The 18,339-nt window shown below is 42.2% G+C and overlaps 1 protein-coding gene across 1 annotated transcript in view; it reads right to left on the reverse strand.

The window, feature by feature from the left end:
* The window catches only part of LOC143923525 (uncharacterized), a 151,186-nt gene extending 144,593 nt beyond the window's left edge, over positions 1-6,593 (reverse strand). The window contains exons 1-2 of the mRNA XM_077447248.1: positions 6,490-6,593; positions 243-547 (exon numbers count right to left, since the gene is read on the reverse strand). Of these exons, the coding sequence (XP_077303374.1) occupies positions 243-519 (277 nt within the window). The 5' untranslated portion in view covers positions 520-547; positions 6,490-6,593. The remainder of the gene's footprint in view (positions 1-242; positions 548-6,489) is intronic.
* Between the last annotated feature and the right edge of the window lie 11,746 nt (positions 6,594-18,339).

Raw genomic sequence — 18,339 nt, forward strand, 5'->3', positions numbered from 1 at the left:
ATAAAAAATATATTATAATAAAAAATAAATAAAAAAAATCTAATCTCTTAATACATTTAGGCCAAAATGTATTCTGCTACATGTCTTTGGTAAAAAAAAAAAAAAAAAAAATCCTATGCACATACTTGGGCCAATTTCAGACAGGATCCAATTAACCTACCAGCATGTCTTTGGAGTGTTTTTTTTAACTGGACCTATGTATGGAACATTTGTTAAGTTCTGGACTATGAATATGTACCTACCTTGTTTCAGTTCTTTCTGGAGATCAGATGCCTTTTGATTAAGGTTTATAGCCTTAAAAACCTTTATGACGTGTGATGGTCCTTTTTGTATTGTATAACATTCAACAATTAACTCAGCTATTTCCTTAGTTGATTTATTTTTCAGCTGATTGACTTGGATCTTGTTTGTTCCCTGAGGTGGATTCATTGAGCAAAGCGCCTTTTTGAATTCCTCCAATTGATCTGCTTTCAGGCTGTTCAGATACTTGCCCAATATTTTGATAATCTGCTTGTCCATCCTTGCGGGTGATCCTGTACACTGTGCCCTAATACATGAAAATGAGGATAAATAACATCAGCAACAGGTTAACTCAACTATAACCTTCAAATTGTTTATCAATGTCACTAGTAGATCTGAGAACTGGGAGCCTTATTTATTAAATCCCAGACAATTATTTTTTATTAGTTACCCAGGAGGGGCTTAAAGCGAAAAAGCATCTCTGGCTGCAATACTCTCTGATGCTGTTCCCCTGCAGTAGTTACTTTCCACCACTAGAAGTCCTCGGTCTTCCATGCTTGATTGACACCCAGTGTCATTCAACCAGGAAGTCTGTTGACAACCTGTTAGTGCAGGGTGTTATTGACTGTCATCACATCAGTGTTACTCTCTCCATTGGAGAAAAACAAGAGGAAGAGAACCGAACAGAAGAGACCTGGAAAAATAGTGTTAAAACAAACAAAGCAAAGAAGGCTTAATACAGTATAGGCCTATTAATAATGCAACACACGTTAACACACCACTTGTTTTGTTCACTCATTTAAAATGAATAGCAAATAACATAACACACCAGAGAAGTGTGATCCTGGCATTTTTTTGGACGATCATTTATCTGGGGAGGAAAATGGGGATCCGTTTAGGCCTCCTCCTGCACGGGGTAGTGCAATTTCCTGGTACCATTCTGGAAGTGCGATGGGGTGCAGGCTCAGGAATTCAAAGAAGTCGGGTGCGCAGGACATGTTTGCCAGCTTGGGTGACAATGAGGGTGAAGGGGAATCACCACGTGTATTTCAGGTCATTTGCTCTTAGCTTGTCAAGCAGAGGGCGTAGGGCCCTGCTATTCCTCAGAGTTATTTGTGACAGGTCTTGAAATAACATAATGGTTTCCCCATTTAAAACTATGCTATCATTTCTTCTGGCTTTGTTCATTATGGCTTCCTTCAATTGGAAGCTTTTCAGGCAGCAAATTATGTCCCTGGGAGGAGCTGTATCAAGGCCTTTGGCTCTACGGGCTCTATGAGCCCGCAACAAATTCCATTTCAATGTCCTCTTGTCTCTCAAGGAGGCTGTTAAAATCTCTTTGCAGGGCTGGGATGATTTGGGCTGTGTCCACGGATTCAGGGATCCCCCTCACTCTAATATTGCTCCTTTTGCCCCCATTGTCCAGGTCCTCTAGGTGCCTGTTTATCTCAATTACATGTGAAGAATGGGAGATCGCCACATTTTCCAGCTTGTGCAATCTCCTATCCCTGTGTTTCCCATTCGTCTCTACTGCGGCCCGTTTTTCTGCCAGGACTAGCAGGTTGGATTTAAGGTCTGTTATGACTGCTGAGAATGTGGATTTATTTGATGTCGTCTGCAAAGCCTGACATGTCTGCGAAGGTTAGGCCTTGATTCGTCTGTTTATATCCCCTACCTGTGTCCTCTGCTGTGGATTGTGAGTTCTCCCTCTGTGTCCTTGCCATTTTGTTCCCCCGCCATGCTGCTGTGGGATATCAACTGATTTTTGAACAGATCCGATATGTTCCTGGCTGTGGTAGTTGCCGTGCTGCATCTGGAACAAGGCTGTGGGGTCCGGTGAAGCTTTTTTCCCCATTTCTAGGGTGCTGTGAGCAGGGTATCAGGCTGCAGACTGGGTTTCTTCATGGAACTCTGCTAGTGTGCGTCCATCTTCATCGCACGCCAAGCCATGCCTCTCTAATTAAAGTTTTTGTTGTAGAAACATCTCTTCCATAGTTAATATTAAAGAGATCCTGTTCCCTTATAGCAGATTAAACAGCACAGTGCTTGTGCTGTCTAATTTACCCCTCTCTGAACTGTAATAACCTGGTTGATCCTGCCTGTTCCTGTGTCCCCCTCTTTTACTGACTACAGTAATCAGGGCTGCTGAGGTCAGCATATGTCCCTCCATCATCATCTGCTCTCCTCTCCTCCCCCCTCATCCCCTCCTCCCTGCCTGTCAGCTCAATGTCTGTGTCTCTGTCTCTGCCCCCCCCCCCCCCCGGGGCATATTTTATTAGAAATAAAATATTAGAAATGGTCACTGCCAGCTCCTCTATTATAGTTAGGTACACCACACTGTATATGTGTTTTATTAAAACGAGGCATGTAAATACCATTTTAGAGCGCTCTTCAGGCCGGTCACGTGACTTGTGCCCGCTCTACACCTCCGATCCAGGGCTACTGCGGGAGAGGCTGAGCAGCCATGTGACCTCCCTGGCTGATATCAGAGGGAGATCTTGGGCCCCTCCTGCAGTAGCCCTGGATCGGAGATGGAGAGCAGCCACAAGTCACGTGACCGGCCTGAAGATCACCCTAAAAAGGTATTTACATGCCTTGTTTTAATAAAGCACTTATACGGTGTGGTATGCCTAGCTATAATAGAGGGGCTGGCAATGATTTACAGGTTTGGGTTAACAACCACTTTAACATTTTTAATAATGAAGTGAGCACTATGGCTTTGTGTACAATCTTTTAAAATAGGAGAGCGATTCATGCAATATACAGTGGAACCCTGGATTACAAGCATAATCTGTTCCAGGAGAATGTTTATAATCCAAAGCACTCGCATATCAAAGCAAGTTTTCTCATAGAAGTCAATGGAAACAAAGATAATTCGTTTCACATTGACTTCTATTGCGTGCAATACCGCATGTGGCCAGAGGTGGGGGGGTGCCGGAGAGACTCGTAAATACTCGGAGACCGCCCGGATGCACTTGAAAACCCTCGGAAAGGCTCGGAACACTCGGGAACTGAGTATTTCCATGTGTTTCCGAGAATTTCAGAACGGCTCCGAGTGTCACTGGCGCCCTCGCACCTCTGGCCAAATGCGGTACTGCACACTGCAGAGGCTTGAATCCTGCTCGTTTTTGCGAGACAACCCTCACAAACTGAGTCAGGATTTAAAAAAAATTATAGCTCGTATTGTGAAACGCTTGTTAACCACGTTAATCACAATCTGAGGTTCCACAGTAATGGTTTGCCACAAGATTGGGATAATAAAAATGAATGGTCTATGTATTTAATGTGCATTTATTTTAACTATCTATTTGTAGTAAAGTGACCTTCAGAGTTAAGCTGACATTACAAGACATGGTGGGTATAATGCAAGATGAACAGGTGGGTGCCAAATACTTTTTGAATGCAAAGAGATTTATTGTCTCTTAAACAGAACTGTGGGAGAGAGGGTTAGGGCCAGGACACCCTTAGGTAGATGCAATGTTAATTGGCAGACTCCGAGACTTCTACAGGTATACAGGTGAAGGCCTCCAGCCGGACACCACTTCTGTATAGGTAGGACTGTTGTCTCCTATGGCAACAATCTTGTAGCTGTTACTAAGGGTAAAGGTATTCAACTATCTTCAACGCAAACAGTTCTCTTTACCCCACACTCACTCTCTGTGGATCTTCACTCAACAAGCTCCAAGTCTCTCTCTCACGGGACTTCACACCCACTGCCACTGGATCCCCTGAGCTCTTTCACTGTAGCACTCAGTATCTTCCTCAAGCATCACCACCGCTTCCCTGCTGGGTCCCTAGCTTGGCACTCCACAAGCGTCACCTCTGCTGTCCCGCTGGGTCCCTGACTTGGCACTTGCTGAAGTTTTCCCACTTCCTCCCCCTTCCCTGGCTGGCGAGAAGTCTGCTCTGGTACTGGCCTCAGATCATTCACTGTGGTCTCCGGTAGCTAGATGTACCTTTGTGGCGACAGCTTTCCCTCTACATCCGACAATGACTGGTTTCCCAGGCCAGTGGAACGTTACTTCTGGTTGAAATACAAACCCGCAGTCCCAACCCTGCACTACTTCTGGATAGGCTCCCAGATATCCTAGCAGCCAGATGTCTCCGGGATAGGCCTTAGGTTTTTGGCCTAGCAGCCCAAGATAATATGACACACGTCCACCCAGACAGCCATTCAGGTGGCACAGAACCCCGATCATCTGACTCCACCCAAATAAATAGGCTCTCCCAGCAGGCCAAGGGACCCAAAAAAATGTTGATCCCTGTGATCTTATTTTTCCCATGAACTGGACACAACGAGGGGGACTTCCTATTTCTGGATGAAATAACACAGATACAGAAGCTTTGTAGACACACCTTAGTATAATCCAAGGGAGTACACACTTGCGGGTAAGTGCACATTCCTTGGGAGGAGCATCCACAATGTGGCTTGTACACGGATAACTTTACTTGGAATCCTTTGGATGTAAATTCATTCACTACTTTTACTGGGAGTATACTTGTTTTCAAGTTTATGAACTGTCGATTTATTTTCACAAATAATTTTAAAGTTTCATTTTTCTTGAAAGTATTCACATGTATTCATGTTTAAGTGGTCACAAGAGTTATTTTTAGCACTATAGCACTTTATTATTGCTATTAGGGCCAAAACAACTAATCGATAAATCGACAACTAATCAATTATGACACATAAACACTAATTTGTTTAGTTTGTTTTATCTTAGCACTATCTTAATACATTACTAAGCGATGGTCATTAAGAGATGGTCAGTTTTTTGTGACAGAAAATCAGCCATAATTTTCAAAAAATGCGATGGGGGAATTTATCGTAACTGGAACAGACAGAACATGGAAGACATGTTCGCGGCAACCAACCATCTACCTTCAGTTCAATTAAAGCGGAGGGCCGGTTATAAAAAAAAAAAAAAAAGTCAGCAGCTGCAAACACTGCAGCTGCTGACTTAATAAACACACTCACCTGTCCAGGGCTCCCGCGATGTCGGCCGCCCGAGGCCGACCCGTCCCTCGGCTCTCGGGTCCCGGCGCCGCCATCCCTTGTAAGGGAAACAGGCAGCGGAGCAGCGCTTTCTGAATGGGACGCGCTGTGTTCTGGGAACACACAGTTCCCAGAACACAGCGCGACTCATTACCCAGAAGACGCTTTTAGATTAGGATAAAGTGCCTAGCAACAGGCATTTCTGGTAAGTAAAAAAAAAAATTTTTTTCATTTTTTTTTTTTTTAGATTTTTTGTAATTTTTAACATTTTTTTGTTTTTCAGGGTGGCCCTCCCCTTTAAGCTTTGAAAAAAGAAAGATAGAAGCTGATTGGTTGCCATGCAGGGCTCCTCCAGATTCTGTCTGCTCCAGTTTCTATAAAATTCTATGGCCAGCAATGAAGCAGAACTCCATAAAAAACAAATCTTATCAGATATAAACATCAAATGTCAGCAACATACACAAAAAATGTACCATCTTTTAAAAATATTCACTGTTCCATTTTCAAATCTAATAGCTAAAACACATCAACTAGCAATACCTAAAGATTCACCTAATTCACCTAAAAACAATGTATAGCACAGCAATGCAGCAAGGTGCTGCATTGCAAAAGGATGTCAGAAACAAACACAAACCTAAAAAAGGCCCTTTCAACATAAAATAAAAACCAATAGGCCTCAAAAAAGAAATTAAAACAACAATACCAACCCACTGAAAAAAGGGAGGGGGAGCCTTGCAGCAAAAAAAAAAAAAAAAAAAAAAACCCCTAAAAAAATTGTTTGCTGGTGACAGGACAGCAGCGGGAAGTTACCGCTGCCCACAAATCAACCAAAAACTTAAACAAAAGACATTAGAGCCCCAATAATAAGAACAAAATTCAGCAAAGGAGATGTTTAAAGAGTTAAAAATAAGTAAAGTGCGTTCTCCTAACCAACCTTAATCTCTCCCTGTTCAGTTTTTCAGATTTCCCTTATGTTTTGTCTAGAGCAGCTTCTAATACACTGATTACATGGCTGCTCTGTGTCCCCCTTTTTGGCCCCAATAAACCCACTGGCCATAGTTCAGTGCATTATGATGAAAAAAAAATCTCATTCCCAGTGACCAGTAATAATAATGTAGAAATAGTCTTCTCTGTTTAAAATGAAACAATATGGAAATCTTTACAAAGACGAGAAAACTAAAAACCTCAACTGCATTTAAGATACAAAAGGTAACAAAGTATAATCAAAGTATATATTTCATCAGACTGCGTACCTTGCTTTGTGTGAGATGTGATGTGACTCGACTGCACTGAATTCTGTGCCAGTAGTTTCACTTTCCAAGAACTGAAAACAGGTTACTTCCGTATTTTACATTTTACATTTCCCGCTTTCAAAGAAGCCTCAGTTACCTCCTTTTCTCATTTCACTGGTAATGACACCTGATAAAATAACTAAACGAGAGTTTAGTGTCAAGGATGACAATGCCTTCTAGTTATTGCATGAAGTTAAAGTGGTTGTAAAGTCGGAAGGTTTTTTTACCTTCATGCATTCTATGCATGAAGATAAAAAAAAAACTTCTGTGTGCAGAAGCCCCCAGCCACTCCAATGAATGAATGAATGAATGAAATACTTATATAGCGCACAATGCGAACTGAATCGCCTCTAGGCGCTGTGGCGAGCTTTGATCATCTGCTAAAAGAGGAAGGTCTTGAGTTTTTTCCTAAAAGCCAGGTGATTTTCTTCCAGGCGGTACTTACTGGTACAATACTTACCTGAGCCCCTTCTCTGTCCAGCAAAGTCCACAACAGCCTTGCCTCTCCTGGGAACTCACACTTCTGATTGGCTTTTGGCAATAGCAGGAGCCATTGGCTCCCGCTGCTGTTAATCACAGCCAATGAGCCAATCAGGAGATGGAGGGGGCAGGGTCATGCCACGGCTCCATGTTTGAATGGACACACAGAGCTGCTGATTGCTAGCATGCCTGCTTGGGTGCCACCATTGCAAGCTGCTTGCTGTGGGGACACCCAGGAGGAGGGAAGAAGCCAGGAACGTTGGTGGGAGACACAAGAAGAGGAGGATCGGGGTTGCTCTGTGCAAAACCACTGCACAGAGCAGGTAAGTATAACACATTTGTTATTCAAAGTGGTTGTAAACCCTTACAAACCACTTTGACCTACAGGTAAGCCTAGATTAAGGCTTACCTGTAGGTCCAAGAAATATCTCCCAAACCTATACGGTTTAGGAGATATTTGCCCGAAGACAGGCACCGCTATCTACGGCGCATGAGCCGTAGACAGCGGCGCGCAGGCGCACTGAGTGGGGCATCGTCGATGATGGCAATGCCGCGAGTCTCGGCTCCCGTGCGCATGCGCGGGAGTGACGTCATCGCTGCTCCGGCGAATCACATCGCCGGAGCAGCGAGACCCACGGAGACCCACCAAGAAGATGGACGCTCGGAACTACAGGGGACAGCGGTGACTTCGCTGGCTCCTGTGTCAGGTAAGTGACACATAATGGACTACTATGCGATGCGATGCGATGCATAGTAGTCCATTATGTTTTGCCTTTACAGAGAATGAAAGAGGAAGTAACACTCATCAGGGTTTACTTCCTCTTTAAGGGCCAGTTGATACCACATGCAGTCCAGTGTGTTTTTTTTTTCTGTGTCAAAAATGCATAAAAAGTAGGTTATATGGTTTTCAATGTCAAAGTTCACACCAGTGCTTGCAGTTCCAGTGCGTTCCAGTTCCAGAAAAAAAAATAGAACATGCTGCATTTTTCCTGCACTGGAACGCTGTAAAATGCACCAAAAATGTACTGGAACACACAGGGTTAGGTTAAGAAAATGGAGGGGGAGAATGCACTGAACTGCATAAAAAACACACTGGAACGCATCTGAAATGCGTAAAAAAAGTGCATGCAGAGAAATATCTGGAACGTATCTGAACTGGGTTTCCATGATGTGAACTGGCCCTAAAAAAATAAATAAAATAAAAAATTGACTTTATGGGAGTCATTTAATACAGCGCCAGGAAGTACTGGACACTATTGCAAATAATAACGTTCATTTTTACCAAGTAAAAGTTTAACAGGCGAATGTGCACATGAATAGGAGCGCTATTAGCCGTGAACAAGCATTAGTAAGATTTGAAAATCTGCGCTAATTATCCCATCCGTGTATACGCGAATGCATATTTTTTTCCAAGTTATTATATAGCACTGCACTGTAACCATGATCCATGTATGTGAAAGAAACATTTTTATGTGCGATGTGCTCTACCTCGTGTGCATCTGTTGATGTATATTGCAATTAGTATTCCTAGATTTTTCCTTCTTTTGCTAACAAATGCAGTTATGAATGATTATTACATAGTAATGTCTGCTATTCTGTAAAGTTACATGTATAAACATTTAGGTTACCTATTTGTTGTATGTTGTATTTTATTTTTGATTTAGATGGCTATAAAGCCGTAATTATTTATGTTCATTCTTTAATCATACTACACTATTATGCAGGTCTTGTACTTAGCACAGTGGCTTATTGGTCTACTCAAATGTCTCCACAGCACTCATGGTACAAGTTCAAAAACCAGCCGATCTACCATCCACCAGCTCTGTTTATCTTTTCAGTGCACAAGCACATTAAAATAAACAAACAAAGATATGTAATCTGCCCATTAGCTAGTGTGTGGCGTTTGGAATTTCACAGCATAATAGTATTGAATACTTACTGTACATATCATTGCATGCATTTGAAGAGTTAATATAATAAACTCAGACAAATTAAAGGGCATTGGCATTCACCTATTTTCAGCATATGCTGCTTTGGCTAATTGGCATTTGCCTTTTTCTGCACCAATTCAATTTTAGTATCTCTGTGGGATTTGAACCCATGAGTCCTTCAAAGCCTGAATTATTCAAGGTAGAAGTGCTGACCACTAGCCTATTGGACGTAGCACAATCATACATAGAAATTACATTTACTAGTGTTTGATGTTTCTTCTCCCTGAGCTGTCTCTCCTGCCACCGCCGTCTTCTTCCGCTGATGTGTTCTTCTGTGCAGCCGGTTACCCACTAATAAAATAAAAAGGCGCTCTTCTTCTGTGGCGGCCTTCTGCAGCCATCCAATAATGTCACCCGGATAGTCCGCTCCATGGCTATGTAAGAGGAGAGAAGTGTGGAGGGTATGACAGTGGGCACTATGTATAGGAGAGGAGTATGGAGGGTATGACAGTGAGTAGTATGTACAGGAGAGGAGTGTGGAAGGTATGACAGTAGGCACTATGTATAGGAGAGGAGTGTGGAGGGTATGACAGTGAGTAGTATGTACAGGAGAGGAGTGTGGAGGGTATGACAGTGGGCACTATGTATAGGAGAGAATTGTTGGAGGTATGACAGTGGACACTATGTATAGGAGAGGAGTGTGGACGGTATGACAGTGAGTAGTATGTACAGGAGAGGAGTGTGGAGGGTATGACAGTGGGCACTATGTATAGGAGAGAATTGTTGGAGGTATGACAGTGGACACTATGTATAGGAGAGGAGTGTGGACGGTATGACAGTGAGTAGTATGTACAGGAGAGGAGTATGGAGGGTATGACGGTGGGCACTATGTATAGGAGAGGAGTGTGGAGGGTACAACAGTGGGCACTATGTACAGGAGAGGAGTGTGTAGGATATGACAGTGGGCTTTATGTATAGGAGAGAAGTGTGGAGGGTATGACAGGGAGCTGTATGTACAGGAGAGAAGTGTGGAGAGTATGACAGTGGGCACTATGTATAGGAGAGGAGGATGAAGTAATCTGGGAATAAAAAAATGTAAAGGTTTGTGGAAGGATGTTTAGGCACTGCATAGTGGTTAAGCGGGCCATACTTGGATTGAAATTACATCAGTTAAGCAGTAACCAGCCATAGTCGATCTATGTATGGGCTAGCTGATTTTACACAAGTCACCCTATTAACCGACTTGAGTACAACCAGCCTTTCAGGTTTTCCCCAAAACAATCAGTGCTGCCAGCTATAGTTAGCAACACTAATCATTGTATTCACTGGCAGAACACAATAACACTGCGGGAGTGATTGCCCCATTCACAGGTCAGCAGGTGAGAGGGTGTGTGGGGACAGGCTGGGGAGAGATACTAGTCAGTCCCTGGGTAGGCACTGGTTAGTATCAGAGCCAGATATACACAGGTTACATATGCCATGATCGTTAGAGCGAGAGCAATAATTCTAGCACTAGACCTCCTCTGTAACTCTAAACATGTAACCTGTAAAAAAATGTAAAGCATCGCTTAGTACACAACAAAAAATCGTGCTAACTTTAGTGTTTTTTTTTTTTATGAATGAAACAGTTTCTTTCCAAAAAAAAAGTTTTAAAAATTGCTGCACAAATATCGTGTAACATAAAAAGTTGCAAAGACCACCATTTTATTCCATAGGGTCTCTGCTAAAACAATATATAATGCTTGAGGGTTCTGAGTAATTTTCTAGCATAAAAAAATGATGATTTTTACATGTAGGAGAGAAGTCTCAGAATGGGCCTGGTTGCCAAGGGGTTAATTATCATAAGTAATATACAAATAATTATTATAAGCTCTGTGAGTTCATCCTCTCAGTCTGCTGCAGAGTGTTCCTGCTTATTACAGCCGCTCTTTATGTAGCTTCTGACAGGCTGCACATGCAGCCCTGTATCTCCGGAACCATAGATGATAGCAGCCCCATATTTTAACCAGTGCTGGAGGGGGTCTTTAGCTACCTACCCCCCCAAATGTGGGGTCTCTGTGACTCCTGATCATCGAGCTACAATCCTCAAAGTCAATCTTTTTTTTTGATTTTTTTGGGCAAATGGGCCTATCTTTAGAAAGGGGCCTGGAGCTGCAGCTCCAATAGCCCCTATGTTAAAACCCCTTCCCGCCGAGCGTACGCAGATGTGCGTACTCGGCTTCCGGGGGTTATACCGGGATGATGCCCGCACCTGCAGGCATCATCCCAGTACCGTTTTTTTCAGCGGGCGATTGGCTTTCCAGCCATAACAATGGAAGAGGCTAAAAGCCGCTCGGCTGTTATGCCGGAGGAGTGGGAGGGGACGTCCCCCCCTCCCACCGCCTCCTGCCACTGTTACCGGTGCTCCCGCTCGATTGGGAGCACCGATTCAAGATCCAGCGCCTCCGGCTGCCGGGGAGGAACTGGAACGAAGCCGTAATCGGCTTCGTTCCAGTATCCTAATCGTAAACACGGAAGCGACGTCATGACGTCACTTCCCGTTTACTCAGCTGCCAATGGCGCCGGTTTTTAAAAAAAATATACGGTATACAGAATCGCCGTTTTCGGCGATCTGAATACATTGAAGTGTAAAGGTGGGGTGGGGGGTCTTTTAGACCCCCGATCCCTCCATAAAGAGTACCTGTCACCACCTATTACTGTCACAAGGGATGTTTACATTCCTTGTGACAGCAATAAAAGTGATCAATTTTTTTTTAAACAATTTATTCATTTTCAAATAAATAAAATACATTTTTTTTTAAAGCACCCGCCGTCCCCGCGAGCTGGCAAAGCAAAGAAAACGCATACGGAAGTCGCGCCTGCATATGTAAACGGTGTTCAAATCACACATGTGAGGTATCGCCGTGACCGTCAGAGCGAGAGCAATAATTCTAGCACTAGACCTCCTCTGCAACACTAACCTGGTAACTGTAAAAAAAAAAATTAAAGCGTCGCCTATTGAGATTTTTAAGTACCGTACTTTGTCGTCAATCCACAAGTGCGTGCGATTATAAAGTGTGACATGTTTGGTATCTATTTACTCAGTGTAACATTATCTTTCACATTATGGAAAAAAATTGGGCTAATTTTACTGTTTCGTTTTTTTTAATTCATGAAAGTTTCCCTTTTCCCAAAAAGTTGCGTTTAAAACACCGCTGCACAGATACCGTGTGACATAAAATATTGCAACAATCGCCGTTTTATTCTCTAGAGTCTCTGCTAAAAATATATATATATATATATATATATATATATATATATATATATATATAAAATGTTTGGGGGTTCCAAGTAATTTTCTAGCAAAAAATGTGGATTTTAACTTGTAAACACCAAATTCCAAAAATAGGCTTAGTCATGAAAGGGTTAATCCGGCCCTGATAGAAGTACATGCCCACCAGTATCTTTCCATCTGTCTTTTCATGTATGTCTAAAGTGATTGTACCTGATGGGCAGGAACACATCATACTATTTGCACCTGTGTTAGCCCTTGGTTATGTGCATCAAATCTACAACTACAGGCCAAAGATCGAAGTGTATTTGCATCCACAAAGCAACAGTTTTCTAAGCATATGTACCTGTGCAGTGTAAACCCTACAATTGTAAATGTCCAAGTCCCTGGGCATGATTAGTGCTAACAAACATTGGGGGTTATTTACAAAAGGCAAATCCACTTTGCACTACAACTGCAAACTACAAGTGCAAAGTGCACTTGGAAATGCAGTCGCTGTAGATCCGAGGGGAACATGCAAGGAAAATAAAAAACAGCATTTTAGCTTGCACATGATTGGATGATAAAATCAGCAGATCTACAGTGACTGCGCTTCCAAGGGCACTTTCAGTGCAATTTCAAGTGCACTTTACCTTTCTAGTTTGCACTTGTAGTGCAAAGTGGATTTTCCTTTCGTAAATAACCCCCATTAACATCACTCCCTGGCTGCAATGAGCTTCCAATCTAAAGTCCAAAATTAACTTTCTTACATTAGAGACTATTTGGACGGGAGACAAATAAAATGCCAGCATGTCTTTGGCTTGTAGTGAGAAACCCACACAGGGAGAACATATAAACTTCAACACAAGCATTAGCATGTTGGGGGAATAGAACCAGCAACCCCAGTGCTGCTAGAAAGAATTGCTACACACTAAGCCAGCAGGCAGCCTCACACATGGTGTCTGCATCTCTGTGGTGTGAACCAGCTCTAAGGCTCGATTCACATCTATGCATGTTGCTTTTGAGCGTTTTTGCAGTGCTTTTTGCGGTGCTTGTCGCGTTTTTGGACACACGTTTTTACCGCGATTTTGCCACGTTTTGCGGTTTTTTTTACACTGTGGTTGCATAGCAACCAGATATATACAGTGAAAAAAATGAAGAAAAAAACGCAAAATCACGGCAAAATCGCGATAAAAACGCGGTAAAAAAGCGGTACTTGCGTTTTTGATGCAGGTCCATTGACTTCTATTACATGCAAAACGCTGCATTTTGCATGAAAAAAAGTCCCCGACCCTTTTCAAAAACGCAGAGGCACAAAAATGCATTGATGTGAACATGTTCCATAGGAACCCATGTTAAAAAATGTCCTTGCATTTCTGCAAAATGCAAAATGCATCAAAAAACGCGTTAGTGTGAATCAAGCCTAAGTCCATAGCCATGCTCAGTGTCACAAGCAATATACAATATATTGGCCTAAGTATCGGGAAGCCTGCCTTTATTCGCACATTTCAATATTGAGTTTGCCCATCCTTTGCAGCTATAACAGCTTCAACTCTTCTGGGAAGGCCGTCCACAAGGTTTAGGAGTGTGTCTATGGGAATGTTTGACCATTCTTCCAAGTGCATTTGTGAGGTCAGGCACTGATGTTGGATGAGAAGGCCTGGCTTACAGTCTCCACTCTAATTCATCCCCAAGGTGTTCTGTTGTGTTGAGGTCAGGACTCTGTGCTGGCCAGTCAAGTTCCTCCACCTCAAACTTGCTCATCCATGTCTTTATGGACCTTGCTTTGTGCACTGGTCCAAATCATTTGGTGGGGGGGGGGGGGGGGTTAAAGTGTGGGGTTGTTTTTCAAGGGTTGGGCTTGGCCCCTTAGCTCCAGTGAAAGGAACTCTTAAGGCATCATCATACCAAGACATTTTGGGCAAATTCATGCTCCCAAATTTGTGGGGACAGTTTGGGGATGACCCCTTCTTGTTCCAACATGACTGCACACCAGTGCACAAATCAAGGTCCATAAAGACATGGATGAGCAGGTCTGGGGTGGAGAAACTTGACTGGCCTGCACAGAGTCCTGACCTCAACCCAATAGAACACCCTTTTGGCTGAATTAGAGCAGGGACTGCGAGCCAGGCCTTCTCATCCAACATCAGTGCCTGGCCATACAAATGCACTTCTGGAAGAATGGTCAAACATTCCCATAGACACACTAAACCTTGTGGACAGCCTTCCCAGAAGCTATTCTAGCTGCAAAGGGTGGGCCAAATCAAATGTTAACCCTACGGACTAAGACTGGGCTGCCATTAAAGTTCATGTGTGTGTAAAGGCAGGCATCCCAATACTTTTGGCTAAATAGTGTATCTGGCAAGATTTACAATGATGGTGGAACCTCCTACACATAAATACTATGTTTAGACATAGTTACAGGACCTGAGAGACGAGACAACTGCTCTACATGAAGCAGCATGTTGGGGATTAGAACCCAGATACTCAGGGATGCTAAGCAGAAGTTCTAACCTCTAAGCCACAGAGCCGTCACATGGGGGGGGGGTAACCTCCTACACATAAATACTCATAAATACACATAAATACTGCATTTCTTTGGACAGATGATGGAATTACATTACTCAGGAGTTATTCTTCTTGATTTATTCTGTGATATTTGGTGGTTTTTGTAGGTGAGTGTAGAATAGTGATATTACCCTCACATTTTTGGGAATTACATTTTGATTTCTGATGTTGGTACATATCACATTTTTGGGCTCAAATTATGAATGTTTGGAAATAATAAAAAGCACAAAAAATGTGATTAATTTTAAATTTGTATCAGCAATGGTATTGTTTGTGGATTGTAAAGACACCTGTGTGAGTTTTGGGTGAAGATTGTTGTGAGATGGAGAGTAACAAGTGAAAGTGAGAGAGAAAAATATATTTTACCAAAACATCAAAACATCCCACATTCTAATATTCTTAAAAACAAAATATTTTATGTAGTAGCAACAATGTTGCAAATGAAATTTTATTTCAGAGAAAGATACATTTCATCTCAACATTAAAAGTTTTTTTTGTGAAAGTTACAATTGTCCCATTAGAATCAATGGCTAAAACTTGTGTTGGACTATAATTGTGCAGATTTTCACTTCCAAAAAAATGCTCTCTAATTAGCTCTCATTTCGGTATTTACTATGGAGCCGGGTAAAAAAGACCCTGGAGCTAAAATGAGAGTTATTTGCAGGTCTGAGCATGCTCGGTTGTGTTGGCACCTAGTTATCCAAAACAGGGAATTTTTCACTTTTCAGACTTTTAAAGATATTTCAGTGTAGAAATCACCTTTCCACATAGTTTAAAAGCAGATTATCTTTAAATAATATACTGCATATTTCAATACCATTTAGGCAATTATGTCATGCTCTAAAACATTATTTCCATGTGCAATTCTACAGGTTTTAGCAGAGTAAGGGTTTGGGCGCTATTTGGTTTTAGGGAACTATAGTAAATTTGATTTTTGGGAGTATTTTCTCACCGGCGCTATAGTGAATTCCGTTTTAGCGCTAATTAGCGCAAATTTGCACGTATTAGCGTCGCGGCGCTATAGTAAATGACCCCCTTTGTATCTTTTTTTTTTTTCATATGTAGGAGTCTCTTTTCTTGCCTTTACATACAACACATGTGATGTGTAGTGAGCTTTATGTTCGACCCGAACATTGCCCGTTCGCCGAATAGCGAACAATATAAGGTGTTTGTGGCAAATTCGAAAGCCACAGAACACCCTTTAAAAGTCTATGGGAGAAATCAAAAGTGCTAATTTTAAAGGTTAATATGCATGGTATTGTTATAAAAAGCATTTGGGGACCGGGGTCCTGCCCCAGGGGACATGTATCAATGCAAATAAAAAGTTTTAAAAACTGACTTTTTTTCAGGAGCAGTGATTTTAATAATGCTTAAAGTGAAACAATAAAAGTGAAATATTCCTTTAAATGTTGTACCTGGGGGGTGTCTATAGTATGCCTGTAAAGTGGTGCATCTTTCCCATGTTTAGAACAGTCTGAGAGCAAAATGACATTTCTAAAGGAAAAAAAGTCATTTAAAACTACTCGCATCTATAATGAATTGTCGGGTCTCGGCAATACAGATAAAAGTCATTGAAAAAAATGGCATGGGATTCCCCACAGCCCATTACCAGTCCCTTTGGATCTGGTATGAATATTAAAGGGAACCCCGAACCAAAATGTAAAAAAAAATGGCGTGGGGGCCACCCCAAAAATCCATACCAGACCCTTATCTGAGCACGCAACCTGGTAGGCCGCAGGAAAAGAGGGGGGTCGAGCAAGAGAAGAGGAAGACTTCATGGGACAGTTTTATTTTTTTATTTTTTAATAAAGGACATGTCCTCAAGCCATGTCATGTCATTTTTACCAATTTTTGTGAAATGGTAGGGGTACCAGTTACCATTTCACACAAGGGGGTGGCCGGGATCTGGGGGTCCCCTTGTTAAAGGGGGCTTCCAGATTCCAATAAGCCTGGTGGTTGTGGGGATGAGGCCCTTGTCTCCATCAACATAGGGCCTGGTATGGAATTTGGGGGGACCCCACTCAATTTTTTTAATTTTGGTTCGGGGTTCCCCTTAATATTCATACCAGACACAAAGGGACCGATAAGGAACTGGGTGGATCCCATGCCGTTTTTTTCAATGACTTTTATCTGTATTGGCAAGACCCCACAATTCATTATAGCTACGAGTAGTTTTAACCACTTTCAGACCGGACCAATTTGCTGGTCAAAGACCAGACCACTTTTTGCGATTCGGCACTGCGTCGCTTTAACTGACAATTGCACGATCGTGCGACATGGCTCCCAAACAAAATTGACGTCCTTTTTTTCCCACAAATAGAGCTTTCTTTTGGTGGTATTTGATCACCCCTGTGGTTTTTATTTTTTGCGCTATAAACAAAAATAGAGCAACAATTTTGAAAAAAACGCATTATTTTTAACTTTTTGTTATAATAAATATCCCCCAAAAACATATAAAAAAACATTTTTTTCCCCTCAGTTTAGGCCGATACGTATTCTTCTACATATTTTTGATTAAAAAAAATCGCAATAAGCGATTATTGATTGGTTTGCGCAAAAGTTATAGCGTTTACAAAATAGGGATAGTTTTATAGCATTTTTATTAATAATTTTTTATTATTTTTTTTTTACTAGTAATGGCGGCGATCAGCGATTTTTATTGTGACTGCGACATTGTGGGGGACCCATCGGATATTTTTGACACATTTTTGGGACCATTGTCATTTATACAGTAATCACTGCTATATAAATGCAGTAATTCCTGTGTAAATGACACTGGCAGTGAAGGGGTTAACCAGTTGGTGGCAGTGTAGGGGTTAAGTGTTCCTAGGGGTGTGTTACTAACTGTGGGGGGGTTGGGCTTTCATTTAGTTTACACTGATCTCTGCTCCAATCACATGCACTAGTTGCTAGGCAGAATGGAGAAATGCTGTTTACAACGGCATTTCTTCATTTGGCCGCTCCGTGAGACGATCGCGGGTATGCCCGCGGTGATCGAGTCCGCGGGTCCAGCGACCGGACTCACGGAGGTCCCGACCAGCGCGGGAGCGCGCCGGCGGTGGCGCGCTCCCGATGGCAGGGCAGCAAATTTAAAGGGACGTACATGTACGCCCATTTGCCTGCCCGTGCCATTCTGTCGACGTACATCATCGTGCGCTGGTCGGCATACTTTGAAGTGGTTAAATGACTTTTTTTCCTTTAGAAATGTAATTTTGCTCCTGGACTGTTCTAAACATGAGGAACATGTGCTACTTTACAGGCATACTATAGACACCCCCCAGGTACGAAATTTAAATGAATATTTCACTTTTATTGTTTCACTTTAAGCATTATTAAAATCACTGCTCCCCAAAAAATTTCAGTTTTTAAAACTTTTTCTTTGCATTGATACATGTCCCCTGGGGCAGGACCCGGGTCCCCAAACACTTTTTATGACAATAACTTGCATATAAGCCTTTAAAATAAGCACTTTTGATTACTTATTTTCCTGTCCCATAGACTTTAACAGTGTTCAAACAAATTTTTTGCCTGTTTGCATGTTCTGCTGCGAACCGAACCGGGGGGGGGGGGGGGCTTATAAAA

Source organism: Lithobates pipiens, unplaced genomic scaffold, assembly GCF_037356315.1.
Source record: "Lithobates pipiens isolate NorthernLeopardFrog02 unplaced genomic scaffold, aLitPip1_a1.2 Scaffold_22, whole genome shotgun sequence".
NCBI lineage: Eukaryota > Metazoa > Chordata > Amphibia > Anura > Ranidae > Lithobates > Lithobates pipiens.